Below are 19922 nucleotides of genomic sequence, written 5' to 3'. Positions count from 1 at the left end.
CTGGACTTGGTGTGCCAGAGGTGTCAATCTTTGTGACCCCACTGACTGCTTCCGGGAGGAGTGTGGACTCCACTAGGTCCTCTATCGGGGTGGAGGGTGTCTCTGTGGGTGGTCCGCCTCCTGTGCTCCTGGCCTCCTGCAGTCCTCTTGCCACCCTCTCCTTGGCACGGGACCGCAGGTCGTATAACCTCTTCTTTATTTCTTCTACCGAGCGCTGTGCCACTCCAACCGCGCAGATCTTTGTCTGCATTTCTGCCCATAGTCTCAGTTTTTCACCCTCAGGCACCTGGAGTGAGCTTTTTCCAAATAACCGTTCATGGCTCCTGACCACCTCCTCTGTCAGCACCTCCAGCTCTTGCTCGCTAAATTTCAGCTTGCGCTTTCTTTCTCCCTTCTCCTTTCCCTGGGCAGAGGTGTCCATGTTGGTTCAGCTGTGCTGCCTTCTCCAGAGACTTGCTCAGTGTGGCTGGGCTGACTCTCTCTGAATGCTTTGGGTGTAGCACCGGAAACTGCCTGGGATGACTCACTTTCTGCTTGTGATGTCATCAGGCTCCTCCAGGTGTGATTTCTCGCAATTTCTCACAATTTGCGATTTTCAATTACCGAATCGCAATTTGCGAAAATGCAAATTGTGATTCGGTAATTGGGCCTCGCAAACCACAAATAGCGATTTTTAAGAAATCACTAATTCCGAATCGCAATTATGATACATGGCCTATTGCGACTCAGAATTAGCGATTTCTTAAAAATCGCTATTTGCGATTCGCAAGGCCATTTCTTCATACATCTGGCCCTTAGTTCTGGTCCATCTAAATTGGACTAGTCAAATCTTGCAAGATGTAGGGTTTTTTATAAATTCAGACAAATCCATCACCATTCCCTCACAGTGTGTAGAATTCTTAGGCTTCAAAGTCGATTTTGTTAAGGCACAGTTGTGTTACTTCCTCTGTTGAAACAGTCTATGATCAAGAAAGAGTTACGGAAAGCCCTTGCCTCTCTGAGTATATAATTGAGGACTCTAGCGAGGATGGTAGGACTTCTAGCCCCTTGTATTCAAGCAATATTTCGGGTCCCCTTACATTATGGAGCCCTTCAGTGGCTAAAGATTCTACATCTACACAAAGGTCTCACTTATGCTGGGCAGATTTCTTTGAAGGAAGAAGCCCAAGCAGAGATATTCGGGTGGTTGGAGCACATGGATGCTTGGAACGGAAGAGCGATTTTTGCCTCGGTTCCAGAGGTAGTCATAGAATCAGATGCCAGCCGATGGGGCTGAGGTGCTCGATGTGGGACAGTAGAGACGGAGGCAGGTGGTCTCCAGCGGAACTCATTCTCCACATCAATTGTTTGGAACTTCTGGCGGGAGCTTTTGCAATTCGTTCTCTTTCTCCTCACAAAGCCAGTTGTTGCATACTGTTAGGTATGGACAACATCTTGGTGGTGTGCTACATCAATCGTTTGGGTGGAACCAGATCCCGAATTCTGGCGGAGATTGCCAAGGAGTTTTGGAGTTTTGGCATTTTTGCCTTCATCATCAGATTTTGGTCATGGCAGAATACATTCCGGGATGTTCCAATGTGACAGCGGATTGGAACTCTTGTTTCTTGAGGGACGGCAGCGACTGGAAGCTGCACCAGTCTGTGTTCTTGACAATTATGAGTCATTGGGGAAAGTGTGCGATAGACCTTTTTGCATCTCGTCTCAATTCTCAGCTCCCTTTCTTTTACAGCTGGAGGCCGTATCCGTTAGCCCTAGTGACGGATGCTTTTCTTCAGGTCTGGACAACCTCTCTATCGTATGCCTCCCCCCCTTCTCCATGATTCACAGAGTACTATCTCAGGCTCGAAGACAGGGGGCGATCATTTTGATAGCACCTCTTTGGAGAGCTCAGTCGTGATTACCGGTGGCGATGGCATTATCCTGTACCCGTCTGATCAGTCTGCCGTTGTTCCCCTCGTTGCTTCTGGATCCGGGTCACCTCCCTCATCCTCTAATACTGCAGGGCCTGTTGTCCCTTATGGTGTGGAGACTTTCAGGTGACATTGGCAAATGCCGAATGTTTCAAGAGAAGCTATCTTCTTCCTATCCCGGTCCTGGGAATCTTCCACCCATAAAAGATATGAGGCTTCCTGGAAGCGATGGGTGGGTTGGTGCAGTGAACAGAGGATTGATCCCCTGGGGGCCCACATTAGCATGATTATCATTTTGTTTATCAGATTTAGCTACGCAGGGGTTAGCATATAGGACGATCAATAATTTCAGATAAGCTCTTTCAGCTGGCCTTCCTCATGTTGACGGCAAACCAGTGGGTGAACACCTTTTAGTTTGTAAACTTTTAAGGGACATTAAAATGGTCAAAACCACTCAGCCTAAATATTGAATACTATGGGATGTTGACACTGTACTTCGTTTTCCAAGAAATTGGCCATGTAATGAAGATTTATTGCGTAAGCAGTTGTCGGCCAAACTCACAATTTTATTATATCTTATTTCATGCAGAAGAGTTTCAGGCGTAAGAGCCCTTGACTTAGCAGGTAGAGTATTTACTCCCTCTGCGTTTCCTTTTCCATTTCAAGACGTACTAAGACTGCTTCAAAGAGTACATCTTATCCAGCTTTTCCACATCATCCTAAATTATGTGTAGTTCAATGCATAAAGGCATATGAAGATTGTACTCGAGAATTTTGCAGAGATACTCGGGGACAATTACTCCTTTCCTTACCGAGACCATTCTCACCAGTCTCCTCAGCTACTTTGGCTAGATGGGTTAAATGGTTATTGAGTAAAGCTTGAATTGATGTCTCCTCCTTTGGGGATCATTCCGTCAGAGGAGCTATGGCCTTTGGAGCTGGTTCTCGTTTGGAAGACATTATGAATGCGGCTGATTGGTCATCTGATAGTACATTTAAGGTGTTTTATCAAACCTATTTTAGATGTAGCTTCGGTTGTGGTGGATCAGCCTTGAACTAGCATAATCCGAAGCCTCGGGTCCTGACATAGAATGAAAAAAAATGTGCTTGCGCGTCAAGAATTTTCAATTCTATTAAGGACACGGAGGCGAGGATTATCCCACCCTTATGTGATATGTATTTAAGTAATATGTTTGATATTTAGTTCATTTATTAAGATATCAAAATTGGTGATGCATATCTGATATCTGTATCTAACACGATTTCCCTTCCATTTAGGCATTCTATATGAGACATTACCGATCTGTTTTTTCTTTATTAGGTTCTGATACCAAGAATGCGTAAGGATTTGATGTTTCTATGACCAGAACAGTTGGACTGTGGCTGGTTGGAGTCCTAGGCGAAGTCTGTGGTTGGATTAAAGATTTGATTCTTCAGGTTATTTTGTTGTGTTATTGCAAAGAAAGAGGAAAAACTTAAGAGTCACAGACATGTATATAGACTGTAGACCAGGGATTGGTCGCGTTGGACTACTGAGAATGTTGGGCATTGTCGTTTTTTGGTTAACTAAACGTTTATTGGCTGCTGTGTTGTTTCAGTAAAGAAAGAGAAAGCATATTCCTCGTCTCCGTGTCCTTAAGAGAATTGAAAATTATTGACGCGCAAGCTAGAAAAATTTTCAGTGCAGCTTACGAATGTGGTGCACACTGCACCTGATCCGACGTCCAAGTGCAGCTTACGAATGTGGCGCGCACAGCTCTTGATCTGTTCCACCAGCCCTCCCATATCCTAAAAGCAGTAAGTCCAAATTTCCTTCCACTCCACAGAGTCCCGTCACAGAATGACAGAGTCTACACTCATAGCGTTGTACACCCCCGAAATACATCACGTGTTGAAAACTGCATCAGTGTCACTGGAAATGCGATCTGCCGCAGATGCCCGATGTGATCATGACATGACACGTGGTGTAGGTCGGGGCCAAGCTGCTCATTGCCACAGTAATGATGACATGTTAGCCGATCTTAGTTTCTTCCTTTTATTTTGGCCCCAACCAGTTCACGGCCTCCACACTTCACCGTCCTGCCTGTCTTCTTCACCGTTCTCCGTCCAACTGTCTCTCGTGGAATCCCACTGGATTCCACTACGCAATAAGGTTAGAGTGAGATGACAGGGCAGTAATATCATCTACATATATCACACGTCCCCACAGACAACCAAAACAAGCATTTACAATGCAATGGGTCTCGCATCTGCTGGAGTTAGAGCTATTAGCGTTGTAAACTCATATCCGGATTTTTCTTGCCACATAAATTGAAAATGAAAAGTGAAACAGTTTGGAAGTCACGGGCCGTCCAAAATAAACATTTGTATTTATATTTACTGTAGGGTGGTTGGGGGGAATAATGGGCTGTTGTACTGATATTCGCAGGTCTCTAAAACAGTAAACATGAAAGAAACAGAAGTTCGCTCTGAGTCAAACTTACTGGCAAAAGTGCAAGTATCCATGTAACAGGGTCGATGTCATGCAAAACGCTCAATTACTGCCCAACGAGATCGCGCTGTGTTGAAAATACAAAGAAAAAGTAGTCCGGAAACCATACGGAAAACATGGAGCCACGTATGTTTTCAGTCCTTGACAGGTGCGCTTGAGGAGGGATAAACATCGGAAAAGGCATGACGAATGCATGACTAATGAAATCAAGCAAATTTTAAAAGGCAAGCCCACAAACCTGTGAAAGTGATGGGCATGATATGGGCATGGCTAAATCCCACAGAAAGATTACAACAGGGTAGAGCGCTTGTGCGTGCTCAACCCTAAAAAGTAGGCAGACGACAACGAAGAAAGAACACAGAAGATGGCAGTGAATACGGAAGACGTCAGCGAAGAAAGAAGACAGCGCGCAAGAGGAAAAAAGAAGTACCTTTAGTGTTGCAGCTAGCAGGAAGGACACTGGCCAGTGTCCAATAGGAAGTGACCGGAAGGAGTACTAGGTCCACCGACAAGATCAATGAAGAAGACGAAGGGGAGTTACGTGAACACGACATTCTGGACAAACCGAAGCAGGTAAATCAGAGCGACGTTGGAGTAAGCCAAAGGTAAGTTCAGGCAAGTAAGGGGCCGGTTCCAAGTCCCTTTTTTAAGTTTTGTTTTAACCAACAAAAGAGTTTGCAAGCAGGTGCACAAGCGAGTGTGCAGGTGAAACCTAAAATAGAACAGTACATGCTCAACATGGGCTAGGTGATGAAACATCAACACTGGGATGCAAAAAAATAAATATGTAGTGTACAGGAAAAGTATGCAACAAGAACCACAATGGTTGGACATCACAGGTTACACTATGTGTAAGGAAATGGCTCCCTGTTGCAGTTACCCCCTACTTTTTGCCTGATACTGATGCTGACTTGACTGAGAAGTGTGATGGGACTCTGCTAACCAGGCCCCAGCACCAGTGTTCTTTCACTAAAAATGTACCATTGTTTCCACAATTGGCACACCCCTGGCACACATAAGTCCCTTGTAAAAGGTACCAGTGGTACCAAGGGCCCTGTGACCAGGGAAGGTCCCTAAGGGCTACAGCATATGTTGTTCCACCCTAAGGGACCCCTCACCTAACACATGCACACTGCCATTGCAGATTGTGTGTGTTGGTGGGGAGGAGAAAAAGGCAAAGTCGGCATTGGCATCCCCCTCAGGATGTCATGCACACAAAATACTGCCTGTGGCATAGGTAAGTCACCCCTCTAGCAGGCCTTACAGCCCTAAGGCAGGGTGCACTACACCACAGGTGAGGGCATAGCTGCATGAGAAATATGCCCCTACAGTGTCTAAGTCTATTCTTAGACCTTGTAAGTACAGTGTGGCCATATTAAGTATATGGTCTGGGAGTTTGTCAAAAACAAACTCCACAGCTCCATAATGGCTACACTGAATACTGGGAAGTTTGGTATCAAACTTCTCAGAATAATAAACCCACACTGATACCAGTGTTAAATTTACTAAAAAATGCACACACAGGGCATCTTAGAGATGCCTCCTGTATTTTACCCAATCCTTCAGTGCAGGACTGACTGGTCTGTGCCAGCCTGCTGCTGAGAGATGAGTTTCTGACTCCCTGGGGTGAGAGCCTTTGTGCTCTCCAAGGCCAGAAACAAATCAAATCAAATCAAATCATTAACATTTATAAAGCGCGCTACTCACCCGTGCGGGTCTCAAGGCGCTAGGGGAAAAAGGGGGGGTTATTGCTGCTCGAACAGCCAGGTCTTAAGGAGTCTCCGGAAAGCGGAGTGGTCCTGGGTGGTCCTGAGGCTGGTGGGGAGGGAGTTCCAGGTCTTGGCCGCCAGGAAGGAGAAAGATCTCCCACCCGCCGTGGAGTGGCGGATGCGAGGGATAGCAGCGAGTGCGAGGCCAGAGGAGCGGAGGAGGCGGGTGGGGACGTAGAAGCTGAGGCGTCTGTTGAGGTATTCCGGTCCCTTGTCGTGGAGGGCTTTGTGTGCGTGGGTGAGAAGTCGGAAGGTGATCCTTTTGCTGACTGGGAGCCAGTGCAGGTGTCTCAGGTGTGCGGAGATGTGGCTGCTGCGGGGTATGTCGAGGATGAGGCGGGCCGAGGCGTTTTGAATGCGTTGCAGGTGATTTTGGAGTTTGGCTGTGGTCCCGGCGTAGAGGGTGTTGCCGTAGTCCAGGCTCGTGACGAGGGTGTGGGTCACGGTTTTTCTGGTGTCGGCGGGGATCCAGCGGAAGATCTTGCGGAGCATGCGGAGGGTGAGGAAGCAGGCGGAGGACACGGCGTTGACTTGCTTGGTCATGGTGAGAAGAGGGTCCAAGATGAAGCCGAGGTTGCGGGCGTGGTCTGTGGGGGTCGGTGCGGTGCCGAGGGCTGTGGGCCACCAGGAGTCGTCCCAGGCGGACGGGGTGTTGCCGAGGATGAGGACTTCCGTTTTTTCAGAGTTCAGCTTTAGGCGGCTGAGCCTCATCCAATCTGCGACGTCCTTCATACCCTCTTGTAGGTTGGTCTTGGCGCTGGCGGGGTCCTTGGTGAGGGAGAGTATAAGTTGCGTGTCGTCGGCGTAGGAGGTGATGATGATGTCGTGCTTGCGTACGATGTTGGCGAGGGGGCTCATGTAGACATTGAAGAGTGTCGGGCTGAGTGATGAGCCTTGGGGTACGCCGCAGATGATCTCGGTGGGTTCTGAGCGAAACGGAGGGAGGTAAACTCTTTGGCAACGGTTTGAGAGGAAGGAGGCGATCCAGTCCAGGGCCTGGCCTTGGATTCCGGTGGAGCAGAGGCGGGTGATTAGGGTGCGGTGACAGACGGTGTCAAAGGCAGCCGAGAGGTCGAGCAGAATGAGGGCGACTGTTTCACCGTTGTCCATCAGGGTTCTGATGTCGTCAGTGACTGAGATGAGGGTGGTTTCAGTGCTGTGGTTGGTTCGGAATCCGGTTTGTGAGGGGTCGAGCAGGTTGTTGTCTTCCAGGAAGGTGGTCAGCTGTTTGTTGACGGTCTTCTCTATTACTTTGGCTGGGAAAGGCAGAAGAGAGATGGGGCGGAAGTTTTTCAGGTCGCTCGGGTCAGCCGTAGGTTTCTTTAGTAGGGCGTTGACTTCGGCGTGTTTCCAGCATTCGGGGAAGGTAGCAGAAGAAAAAGAAGAGTTGATGACGGTCTGGAGGTGCGGGGCGATGATGTCGTCGGCTTTGTTAAAGATGAAGTGCGGGCAGGGGTCCGAAGGGGCGCCGGAGTGGATAGAGTTTATGATGGATTTGGTTTCTTCCGTGTTGATGTGGGACCAGTTGTTGAGGGTGATGGCCGTGGATGCCGGTTCGGTGGTGTTTGGTTGGGTCTGGTGTCCGAAGCTGTCGTGGAGGTCGCTAATCTTGCGATGGAAGAAAGTGGCGAGGGATTCGCACAGATCCTGTGAGGGTGTGACAGCGTTGGCGTTGGAGAACTCCTTGACGATGCTGAAGAGTTCTCTGCTGTTGTGTCTGTTTTTGTCCAGTCTGTCGGTGAAAAAGTTCCTTTTGGCGGTGCGGATCAGGTGGTGGTGTTCGCGCGTAGCGTTCTTGAGGGCGGTCATGTTGTCAGCGGTGCGGTCCTTACGCCAGGCTTTCTCAAGGGCGCGACAAGTTTTCTTTGATTCTTTGAGGGTGTCAGAGAACCAGAGAGGTTTTTTGGTGTTGGTCTGTCGATGCGTGCGTTTGAGGGGAGTGTTGGTCTGTCGATGCGTGCGTTTGAGGGGAGTTTGAGGGGAGTTTGAGGGGAGAAACAAAGCCTGCACTGGGTGGAGATGCTTAACACCTCCCCCCTGCATGAACTGTAACACCTAGCAGTGAGCATCAAAGGCTCAAGCTTCGTGTTACAATGCCCCAGAGCACTCCAGCTAGTAGAGATGCCTGCCCCCTGGACACTGCCCCCACTTTTGGCGGCAAGTCCAGGGGAGATAATGAGAAAAACAAGGAGGAGTCACTCACCAGTCAGGACAGCCCCTAAGGGGCCCTGAGCTGAGCTGACCCCTGCCTTTAGAAATCCACCATCTTGATTTTGGGAGGATTCCCCCAATCGGATTAGGGATGTGCCCCCTCCCCACAGGGAGGAGGCACAAAGAGAGTGTAGCCACCCTCAAGGACAGTAGCCATTGGCTACTGCCCTCCCAGACCTAAACACACCCCTAAATTCAGAATTTAGGGACACCCCAGAACCTAGGAAACTAGATTCCTGCAACCTTAACAAGAAGAAGGACTGCTGACCTGAAGCCCTGCAGAGAAGACGGAGACGACAACTGCTTTGGCCCCAGCCCTACCGGCCTGTCTCCCAACTTTGAAGAAAACTGCAACAGCGACACATCCAACAGGGACCAGCGACCTCTGAAGCCTCAGAGGACTGCCCTGCACCCAAGGACCAAGAAACTCCTGTGAACAACGTCTCCGTTAAAAAACCTGCAACTTCATTGCAACGAAGAAGCAACTTTAAAGACTTCACGTTTCCCGCCGGAAGCGTGAGACTTCCCACTCTGTACCCGACGCCCCCGGCTCGACCTGCAGAAAACAAACACCTCAGTGAGGACTCCCCAGCGACTGCGAGCCCGTGAGTAACCAGAGACGACCCCCCTGAGCTCCCACAGCGACGCCTGCAGAGAGAATCCAGGGGCTCCCCCTGACCACGACTGCCTGTAACAAGGGACCTGACACCTGGAACCAACACTGCACCCGCAGCCCCCAGGACCTGAAGGAACCGAACTCCAGTGCAGGAGCGACCCCCAGGCAACCCTCTGCCTATGCATAATTCCTGTGGTCATGAGCAAACTGCAGTCTTTTCAGGGACTCTGCATAGTACACTTTACTGATGCATATCTGAGCAAGGAAGCAATTCCACACAGACGTACATCTATTTATGAATGTCCATTCACTTAATTCTCGAAACCTCTGGGCACATTTAAAACTAAGATAACAGTTTAGGTTTCCTGACAGAAGATGCTCAGTCTTAATCAGAAACCTGCAGAGTGCCGACGCAATAGACAATTGGCTACCATAAGATAAGAGTGCATTTAAACATTTTTATTTATTATGTACATATGGAAAACATTTACTGCGAGGAAATCCCTTCGCCGACACAAAGGCCAACTGAAACAGGCACCTGAAAGCCTATAGGACTGGATTTAATGTGCCATTACTTGTAAAATACAGGCATTCGTATTATACCCACTAGGGGCTTATGGCCACCGCCCTCTGGTGAATACCAGCTGCTCCTAAATGCAACAGCCCCTAACCAGAGGCTTTATCAACACACAGGAACCAAGAGAATTGTACGAAGCGCTCGCTTGAACGCTGGGAAAGGCTGGAGGGCTGCATGATGTGTTGGCCGATAGGCCCAAGCTCCTGTTCTAAGCCTACCTGAAAGTCCCTGTCCTCGTTGAACCGAGAGAACCTGTCAGCCATTTTGCCGTCGGCGATGCAGGCACCCCCTGCCTTCGTCTCCCACAGCCACTCACCAGCATGCACCACAGGCAACTCACGCACGAGCCCGCGAGAGCCGCAGCCTGCGGACCGAAGCACCCCCTACTGACGGCACTGCCACTGCAAAGCCTGGCATCCCGTACCAACCGAATGACAGCTAATAGTCCCTGCCTCTCTAACTCTACTTGGGGACAAACAGGCACCGCCTACCCCTAACCTTCTGTGGGAAGGAGAGTCTCAAAGTTGTTCTAGGGAAGCGCAGATTAGCCGCCGAAATGTTCAGCCATCTTGGAACTTTTAATTTATCGTGAGAATATCCGTAAACACGTAAATCTTTTACACACTATCAAATAGTACAGATTGTAATTTTTAGAAAACCCTAAATATCACTTTAATATGAAGAACAAAAATGTCTAAGTCAACAATTTAAGTTTTCGTGAAGTATACGCATGTGAATTGACTTGTGCTATGCACGTGAAAACAGATTATGTTTTACGTTGTCAGTTTATCTTCTAAAATAACAATACCGATCAAGGCTGTTCATCTTGTACCCCGTTTATCACATTCATAAGAATGCATAGAGTACAAGCATTTAGAATGCAATAGTCTCGTGTTTGCAGAGGGAGCTGGTGGGGAGGAGGGACTGAACAAGCACCCACACTGCTGAGGTGAAACAGGCAAATGCCCCAAAAAAGTCCCTTACAGAAGAGATAAACAGGACATAGCGTAATTACACAGTATTTTGTGCTGCTCCCAAAGTGAAAAAAGGCAGGATAAAGAGGCAGAACTGACCGCTATCAAGCAAGGATTTTTGAAGGACGCTGCAACTAACAAATCAAATAGCTTTTCTTCACAGTATAAGTATACTTAAGTATACAACACGTTGAACGCTAACGCTCGACCTAAAAACGACCCATACATTCACTTCCAGACCATCAGACAGTGCCTGACTGACCGGTAGGCCAGTCCGTCCCTGCTTGGCGTTAGAGCTCAGCCGTATTTCCCAATGTGTAATTTTCGAAGCCAGAGTGTTTTTGAGGCCTCTGGCTTCCCTGTCTATAGTTCGGCTATTACTCCAAAACAAGAGATCTATGAGATCGAAAGGTAGGTGGTTTGGGAACCAAACAATTTTGTCATGACTCATTATGACTTGCGCCTGGCCTCTGCTTCCTTTATCATGAATCATACCTGGGTTCTGCTGCCTTCTCCATGACACATGCCTGTGCTCTCTTTCCCTGACATGAATCGTGCCTTAGATTTGTTGAATCTACCGTGATTCATCCTGAAGTGTGACTCCCTCCTTAATATGGGCTGTGCTTAACGTGGCTCCCTACCTCACCCCACGCCTAGCTCACAACAGTCTTCACTCCCCTCGTGCGTTGATTTCCTACGTTCGATTTTCCCACTTTTCACGTTTCATATTTTGGTCAGTAGATCCTGCAAGCATAACTATCCTCGGGTCAGTGAGTAACTGTAAGCAAAATGACGGCGACCCATTGCAGAATGTAACGAGGGCCCACTGAGTCTTTCTTTATTCGTTGTTCTGGGACGGGACACCCCATTTCAGTCCCGTGAAGGGTTAGGAGTTTTCTATGTTACGCCCTTAGCCTACACCATGAACTCTCTTAAGGCAATGGTTCCCCACGCCTCCTACTGGGTTCTCTTCTCGTGGACCTCGCCAGGCTCCCCTTCCAAGACCTAGGAGTCGGTTGCCAGGGGAGACAGCAGTCGGCGACCATCTGTCGCCATAGCAGCCGAACAGCCAATCACTTGGTCTGTTTGTGCCCCGCCTCCTTCCTCATGCTTTGGCATAGGGAGTAGGAGGGACCGTCACGTGACATTAGAACCTAGGTGCGTGAACGCATGCGCTCTGCTGGTAGCCCAGCGAGCCAGAGTCACAGCGACCGGGAAAAGGGGTTGCGGGATCAGACGGTCCACGCGTAGGCCGGAAGTGCCGGGGGCGCGCTGGTGGGGGCGGGGAGCGCGCGCTTCCCAGCAGGGGGCAGCAGAAGACCATAGAGAGCAGTAGGGGCAGCTAGAGCGGCGCAGACAGAGGGAAGATGGCGGCTGCGGCGGAGGAGGCCGCACCGCTCCGGAGCTGAGTGAAGTCCGTAGCCCACAGGAGGATGAGCCTGCTGTGCGCACAGTATCTCCGGTAAGCAAGTCACGGATTCCATTTTAGTTACTGTTATTGTATTCGTGGAGGTCTGTATGACGGGGTCCAAGATCATATACTGACACGGGGAAGGCATACGAGGCTACCTGGGCCCACGACAGGTGCTAAAGACATTTCGTGGGTGAGAAATCTTTGTAGATGTGAAGAACCACATGCTGTTTTGTAGAGACACGAACACGGCACTCTTACATACACAAATCCACAGGGGATGTGTACCTCAAGAGAGGCATAAGATGTTTTAGAGTGCTATTGGGAACTGTGAGATGCGATGGCTCACTTGTGAACATAGGGGAAGGGTAGGTTAGACAATACTAGTATACAGGGAGAGCACACCAGGTAGCAAGGGTAAATGCGAGCTAGGAAGTACAAATAAGAGCTCACTGCTGAGGCAGGATCATAATACATCGTTTTATGAAATTCATAAGCACATAAATACTGCTGTAGTTTCACTATACGCTTTCCTTTAGTATTAGTTGGGCTCCAGCTATTTCTACTGAAAGAGTAGACAGAAACCAGGCTAATGTATACTAGTTACGCCACTCTTGTGGATTATATTTGAACGCATGGGTGTGCTGGCATGTAATTATTTTTCTGTCCTTCTTTGTACATTAGATGGGTAGTCATAATTACAGATTGCTGTATGTCTTGTCGTGCAAGTTGTATCACCAGTGCGAAGGGATTATATTTTTCGTAGCGTACAACGCAGTGCAAAACGTCATGAACCAGTTGGTAGGGCTGATGTATAGGGGAACTTATTATTACTGTATATACCTGCGTGTTTATGGTCCCCTAAGGACGTGGAAAAGGGTAACCAAGAGCTTAAAGTTGGTGCTATTACAGTGCACTGGCACATCTTGCTCGAATCCAGTAAACGGCCACAGTTGTGAAACCGCGTTTCATCCTCCTTAATTGTGAATTTGTGTTTCCGAAAAATAAACTGCATCTTTCAGATGACCCACTGTGCACATATTTAGTCGAGGAGATTGAGAAAGAGCATATGTCCACGTTAACAAATAAATAAAATCTGTTTTGAGCGGGGAGGGTGGAACTTCATAGTAGTAAAATGGAGCATGTGGATGATGTTGCTACTCTCTCTTTGCACCTTAAGTGTATGTGGCACACATGGGGAGAGATAATGCCTTTACTCTGATGCACATCCTACATTTATGACTGTGATCAGCATACGGCCTCTTCACATTGGCCATTGCTAATGTTTTCTTAGAACATTGCTATTGGTCTTGAATGATTTACCGCTGTGTTTGAATAATGCAGGGGTCTAAAAAGGCTCCTACATGAACTTCTGTGGTAGTTATGATTTGTATAGTGCCACTGTGAGCCCAGAGATATATTTTGGGCTGCGTGGAGCACCGACAAAGGCAGGGTACAGCAAAAGATTAACTGTAGATGATGGTTTATCTACAGAAGGTTTGGCTGAAGAGGAGGGATTTTTCCTTCTGGGATGGAAATGGTTGAGCTCGTTGTATTGGTTGCTTTTGTGTGACGTTCTTAGACTAGGCACATGAATCTAAGACTGAATGTTAGAGTTCATACGAAAGTTTGTCTTTGAAAGGCAATGTCAGGGTAGTGTATGTATACATAAATGTTATCAATTGCATACATGTATTATATTAGCTGAGTGAGATGTCACTTGAGTGTAATGAAACTAGTTTGACTGGCAAAGGGAACACGTGCCACTTAGCTTCTTTGTGGAAAATGAATCTGTACACCAAGGAGGCGTGTGTGGGTATAACACATTGTCTACTCCTATCATTGTCTTGTTCTGGAAAGTGATTTGAAGACAGACGTGTTGGTGGTGTGTGTCTTTAAATTATTATTATTGTTTTTTTTCCTTCATTTTTATGCTTTAGGCAGTAGCATGACCCATTTCTAGATTCACGTGGTATTATTGTATGTGGGTGTGTGAAGGGTGATCAAATCTAGAATGGACCCTCTAAGTTTTCATTGCAGTTATTCAATGGAAATAATGGTATCTTTGTTTTAATTAATAGCGATAATGCTGGTTAATGAGTAATAGTGTGTAACATATTTTGTGGTCTATGAAACACATATGAGTGTTAACTGCAAGTATGTGGTCTTGTAGAAGAAGGTGGGTGACATAATGACTCCTTGATCCCTCGGGGTCATCTGTATGATTTAACTTTAAACCTATTTGAGATGTATGTTTGGAGTTAGGTTGTCTCCTGTTCCTGCCATACTCTCTTTCAGACATTAATAAAGTCTGTTGTGATCAACATGTTAAAACCTGCAGAGTGCTGTAGGAGAATCAAAACGAACACAGCAACATGTCAATGTAATGTTATATACATTTCTCTGTCAAAGATGAGACAATCGTATTTTTACCTTATTTGAAGCTGAATCACATATGTTAGATCATGGGGTTTGTTGGTAGATGTCTTTGTTAGGAGTCTTCCAGGATCCTAATAACATTTCCCCTGTGTAGCCTGGGCAGGTTTTTTTTCCAGAAATGCCTGATAGTGTCTTGTAATCGAGGTATTGTAATAATCTATCTTAGACAGAAGGCAATTTCGATGCTGCATGTTAACAGCTAAAAAAGAGCAATGATTAAATCACTAGAATAATACAGTTGTAGAAGAAAACACCTAATAGGGTTTTAAAATCCCTTATCTCTCTCGTTGCTTCTGACTTGGAGCAACCTGTAATTGGATGTGAAACAGAGCATTATCAATTCAAGCAGGTGCGTAAGTCCAGGCAGTTGCAGTAGTGGTTACTTATAACAATACAAGGTGTAGTGTGAATGCCCATCCACTATCACATCAAGGAGCTAAATGTAAATAAAGACCCCGAAGTTCTTAAAGTGGCTTTGGTCCTGGAGGGATAACAATTTTATCAGTATACCAGAGATCAGTGACTATGATCTAGGCAGGAGGCATTTGGTAAGGGGGATACTATCCATATCCCTAGCGGTCTGTACCATCATTGTATCTCATTTTGTCTGGAAAACAAGCCGTACCATTGCCGTGTTGGGAGGCTGAGTTCATTTCCTTCAACTTTCGTCTGCTTTCATAATTCTCTTCTAAGTTTGAATCTTAAGGGGACAAAGATCCCAGTTTTGCTTAATGAGGCGCTTCCCAATTCATTATAAGGGCCAAGTCAACTATCTGAGTTTGATATTTGCATTTTATTCAGGCATGGTATTGTACTCAAGAAGAAGAGGCCAGTGTTGTGCTCCACTTGGAGATTAGGGACTGTTATAGTGGGTCAGGTACGATTCCAGAACTCCCTTAGTTCATTGCATTACCAAAACGTATGCAAAATATCTGCTCCATTGGATTAACATCTTGGTCAGGAGTCCGTTTGTGAGGGGAAAAACAGTGTTGACTTCCAGGTGTCTGATGTGTGGGATTGTGTTGGATGGCTTTAAATCAACATTCTTGGATACCATCTTTGGGTAGGCTAATACGTGGGCCCACTGATTATCTGTGATAGTTATGTGTAGGTCATGTTCCCATCTCTTTCAAGTCTGAAGTCAGTCTTTTATTTGTATAATTGAGGCGTATAACCTCGTAATGGCTTTCTTGGTGTTGCCAAGAACCAGCATGGTTTCAACAACCTGGTGTCTCGCAGGCGGTTCATTTTGGGGACTGATGGTGGGCAAGTGGCTTTGTGTGTTGCTCATGGTCAGGAAACATAGCAACTGCCTGAGTGAATTAAGGAGTCTTAAAAAGGTCACCCAGGGTTGTACTGCCTCCAGCTAGCTATGCTCGTCTACCAAGGACTGATAACATCCACCAAGAATGTGGTTAGTGCTGTATTGGTACATTTAGAGAAAATAGTATTTGGATAGTGATTTTATGAAGGATTACACTCCAACAATAATTCGCCACCTCTAAAAGGGGATCGTCCTTTGACCCATCTCCTAGATTCAGTTGATGATCTGGTCGGCAACCAGCGCACTATCCATTGCAGATACACCACCAAGTGATAGTTTGCAAAATTCGGGACCACCAGTCTATCACCTTCTGTCGATATTCAGCCGAAGGCCAGTTTATGCTATTTCTAGTTCCATAGGAAGTCACGAAGAAGGTAATAGAGGTCCCTCCAAATAATCCGTAACCGTAAGATGATTACTGGAAAAATTAGAGAAAACTGGTAAGAATGTTAATCTTAATTATAGCTATTCCGGCTTGTTATCGATAGAGGGAGTTGTTGCCTATACCCTACCGACTTTCTTGTGTTTGACATTGATTTACGCAAGTTACATTAGTGAACAAGCGAAAAATCTTACACTTAAGTACTTAAAATCGACTACTAAGGTAGAGGCAGGAAGGGCAGTCGGCCAGACTGCTTCAGATGACCATGGCCTCGAGAGGAGAAACTGGGGTTGGCATAATTATTATTGAATCTAGAAAGTACACCAAACTCGTGCAGGGTATGGGAGGGAATGTCATCTGTGTATAACCTATAGGGAGCCTCTACACTAAATGACATATCTGTCTGCAGTTAGTCTGAAGGCTGCAGCAAGGTGTTATATTGCTAAATAGGAAATGACGGGGAGAGTGGACAGAGTTTTCTTGGGCCGATTTTCAATGTAAATTATCTAGAAACGCAACCGTCAGTCCTGACCCTGGGGGTTGGGGAGGGACGGGGGGCTCGTAGAATAAACAGATCCATATAATTTGTTTTTTGCATCTTTGTTTCCAGCATGTTTTGAATATTTGAGAAATCCTCAACATACCTGAGGAGGGGAGAGAGGTCAAAATTCCTTGTCCTACCTCCCAATGTCTAAACCACTGTCACATAAAAGGCAAGAAATAAGGGTAGAAGTACCCTACACAAGCAGAGTAGACTACTACCACACATAAAAAAACAGCTCAGCTGTTACAAAATTGCCCTCATCCACTATTCATGGCACGCTTCATCTTTGGGCTTCTGCTAGCACATCCCCATGCATACCAATGTAGGGATGGAGCAATAGGGACGTGGAACACCAAACAATACAACACAACACAAACAACAATCATGCAGAATGTCACTAAAACTGTCTCATGGGAGTCAACTCCTAATCTTTATTCCAGGACCCCCTGAACAGGGCTAAAAATAGATTCATGGTGGTGATATTAGGAAACAATTACCCATTCACCCCAAATCTCTGTGCTGAAGTTGTCAACATATTTCAGCCGTTTCCATTGCCCATAAGGGTCAGTCGACCTTCGTCAGGACCCTTGATCCCCTATTAATTTGGTCCCCTACCTGTTGTAATCTGGACTTCAGTCAAAATGAATACTCTGGCTCAGTTGTCCCTTATCTGTATACAGACTCTGAATTATCTATAATGACAAAGTAAAAAGACAAACACCCAAACATGAAAGCATTGTTCAAAGGTAGTTAGTCACCAATTCCATTGCCTCGCTACCCCATCAAGTGTGTGTGTGTGTATGTATGTGTGTGTGTGTGTGTGTGTGTGTATATATATGTCCAGTTGAAGGCTTCTGCCGAAACGTGTCGACATTTGGCCGGGACAGCGTGTGTGAGTTGTTCTTTTTGGGCACTTCATTGTTTATTTTTATATGGTTTTTCTTTATGTGCCGCTCATTTATGAATTTTTTCAAAATAAATGGAGCCAACGATTTTCTACCTCATTGACATTGTGGTTATTTTCCATCTGGCACGAGCGTTTGGATATTGTGCAGCCTGTTGGTGCCTAATTAGGTTGCACCGTTTTTTAAAATATATATACACACGCCCCAGTTTCCCCGTAGCCCTGTTGTATCTAATTCATACATTGCCATTCCCAATTTTGGCAGACTGTATGTCAGAGCAGTTGTGAAACACACCGTCATCCCAAGCAGTAAACTCCATAAAACATTTTCAATCTGTGTACTCACTAAGGTTTCATTATATATCTCTTAAACTGGGGACTGGTGGGAGCACCTCCCTTTAGTCAAACACTAAACAAAAAAGTATTGTCACACAGCGTAAGACAAACTCCTTCAATGTCTTAGTGGGTATATTTATGTCCCCTCAATATCCTTAAATTCCCTGAAATGATGAGGTGATCGAGGGCAATTCTAATTCTAGGCTTTTCTATTTAGCCTCTAAAAACCACCTGTATGGTGCTGATGTGTTTTTACTCCATAAGACCCATCTACTTGGGTGTGGGTCCTGTCGTGATCCATATGCCTCATTCCTCATATTCCTCGATTCCATGTTGTAGGAAGTTGGCTCTGTATGTGCTATTTCAAAGTAAGGAATAGCATGCACAGAGTCCAAGGGTTCCCCTTAGAGGTAAGATAGTGGCAAAAAGAGATAATCCTAATGCTCTATTTTGTGGTAGTGTGGTCGAGCAGTAGGCTTATCAAAGGAGTAGTGTTAAGCATTTGTTGTACATACACACAGGCAATAAATGAGGAACACACACTCCGAGACAAATCCAGCCAATAGGTTTTGTTATAGAAAAATATATTTTCTTAGTTTATTTTAAGAACCACAGGTTCAAATTCTACATGTAATATCTCATTTGAAAGGTATTGCAGATAAGTACTTTAGGAACTTTGAATAATCACAGTAGCATATATACTTTTTACATAAAACACAATAAGCTGTTTTAAAAGTGGACACAGTGCAATTTTCACAGTTCCTGGGGGAGGTAAAGTATTGTTATTTTTAGCAGGTAAGTAAATCACTTGCAGGTCTCAGTTTTGGGTCCAAGGTAGCCCACCGTTGGGGGTTCAGAGCAACCCCAAAGTTACCACACCAGCAGCTCAGGGCCGGTCAGGTGCAGAGGTCAAAGAGGTGCCCAAAACGCATAGGCTTCAATGGAGAGAAGGGGGTGCCCCGGTTCCAGTCTGCCAGCAGGTAAGTACCCGCGTCTTCAGAGGGCAGACCAGGGGGGTTTTGTAGGGCACTGGGGGGGACACAAGTCCACACAGAAAGTACACCCTCAGCAGCGCGGGGGCGGCCGGGTGCAGTGTGCAAACAAGCGTCGGGTTCTCTGTAGATTTCAATGGGAGACCAAGGGGTCTCTTCAGCGGTGCAGGCAGGCAAGGGGGGGGCTCCTCGGGGTAGCCACCACCTGGGCAAGGGAGAGGGCCTCCTGGGGGTCACTCCTGCACATAAGTTTCGTTCCTTCAGGTGCTGGGGGCTGCGGGTGCAGGGTCTTTTCCAGCCGTCGGGACTTTAGGTTCAGGCAGTCGCGGTCAGGGGGAGACTCAGGATTCCCTCTGCAGGCGTCGCTGTGGGGACTCAGGGGGGCAACTTTGGTTACTCACGGTCTCTGAGTCGCCGGAGGGTCCTCCCTGAGGTGTTCGTTCCCCACCAGTCGAGTCGGGGTCGCCGGGTGCAGTGTTGCAAGTCTCACGCTTCTTGCGGGGAGTTGCAGGGGTCTTTAAATCTGCTCCTTTGTAACAAAGTTGCAGTTCTTTTGGAGCAGTGCCGCTGTCCTCGGGAGTTTCTGGTCTTTCTTGAAGCAGGGCAGTCCTCTGAGGATTCAGAGGTCGCTGGTCCTTTGGAAAGCGTCGCTGGAGCAGGTTTCTTTGGAAGGCAGGAGACAGGCCGGTAAGACTGGGGCCAAAGCAGTTGGTGTCTTCTGTTCTTCTTCTGCAGGGGTTTTTCAGCTCAGCAGTCCTCTTCTTCTTGTAGTTTCAGGAATCTAAATTCTTAGGTTCAGGGGAGCCCTTAAATACTAAATTTAAGGGCATGTTTAGGTCTGGGGGGTTAGTAGCCAATGGCTACTAGCCCTGAGGGTGGGTACACCCTCTTTGTGTCTCCTCCCAAGGGAAGGGGGTCACATCCCTAATCCTATTGGGGAATCCTCCATCTGCAAGATGGAGGATTTCTAAAAGTTAGTCACTTTAGCTCAGGACACCTTAGGGGCTGTCCTGACTGGCCAGTGACTCCTCCTTGTTGTTCT

At 46.8% G+C, this 19922-nt stretch overlaps 1 protein-coding gene across 5 annotated transcripts in view; it reads left to right on the top strand.

Moving 5' to 3' along the window:
• Positions 1–11676: 11676 nt before the first annotated feature.
• SMG7 (SMG7 nonsense mediated mRNA decay factor) overlaps positions 11677–19922 on the top strand; it is a 468256-nt gene continuing 460010 nt past the window's right edge. For 4 of the 5 annotated variants that reach the window (XM_069232046.1, XM_069232045.1, XM_069232043.1 and 1 more), the window contains exon 1: positions 11695–12010. In XM_069232046.1, the coding sequence (XP_069088147.1) occupies positions 11982–12010 (29 nt within the window). In that variant the 5' untranslated portion in view covers positions 11695–11981. Of the gene's footprint in view, positions 12011–19922 lie in introns of all 5 variants that reach the window. The other variant, XM_069232041.1, reaches the window with a different exon arrangement.

This window comes from Pleurodeles waltl, chromosome 4_2, assembly GCF_031143425.1.
Source record: "Pleurodeles waltl isolate 20211129_DDA chromosome 4_2, aPleWal1.hap1.20221129, whole genome shotgun sequence".
Lineage (NCBI taxonomy): Eukaryota > Metazoa > Chordata > Amphibia > Caudata > Salamandridae > Pleurodeles > Pleurodeles waltl.
This window is presented reverse-complemented; position numbering and strand designations above follow the sequence as displayed.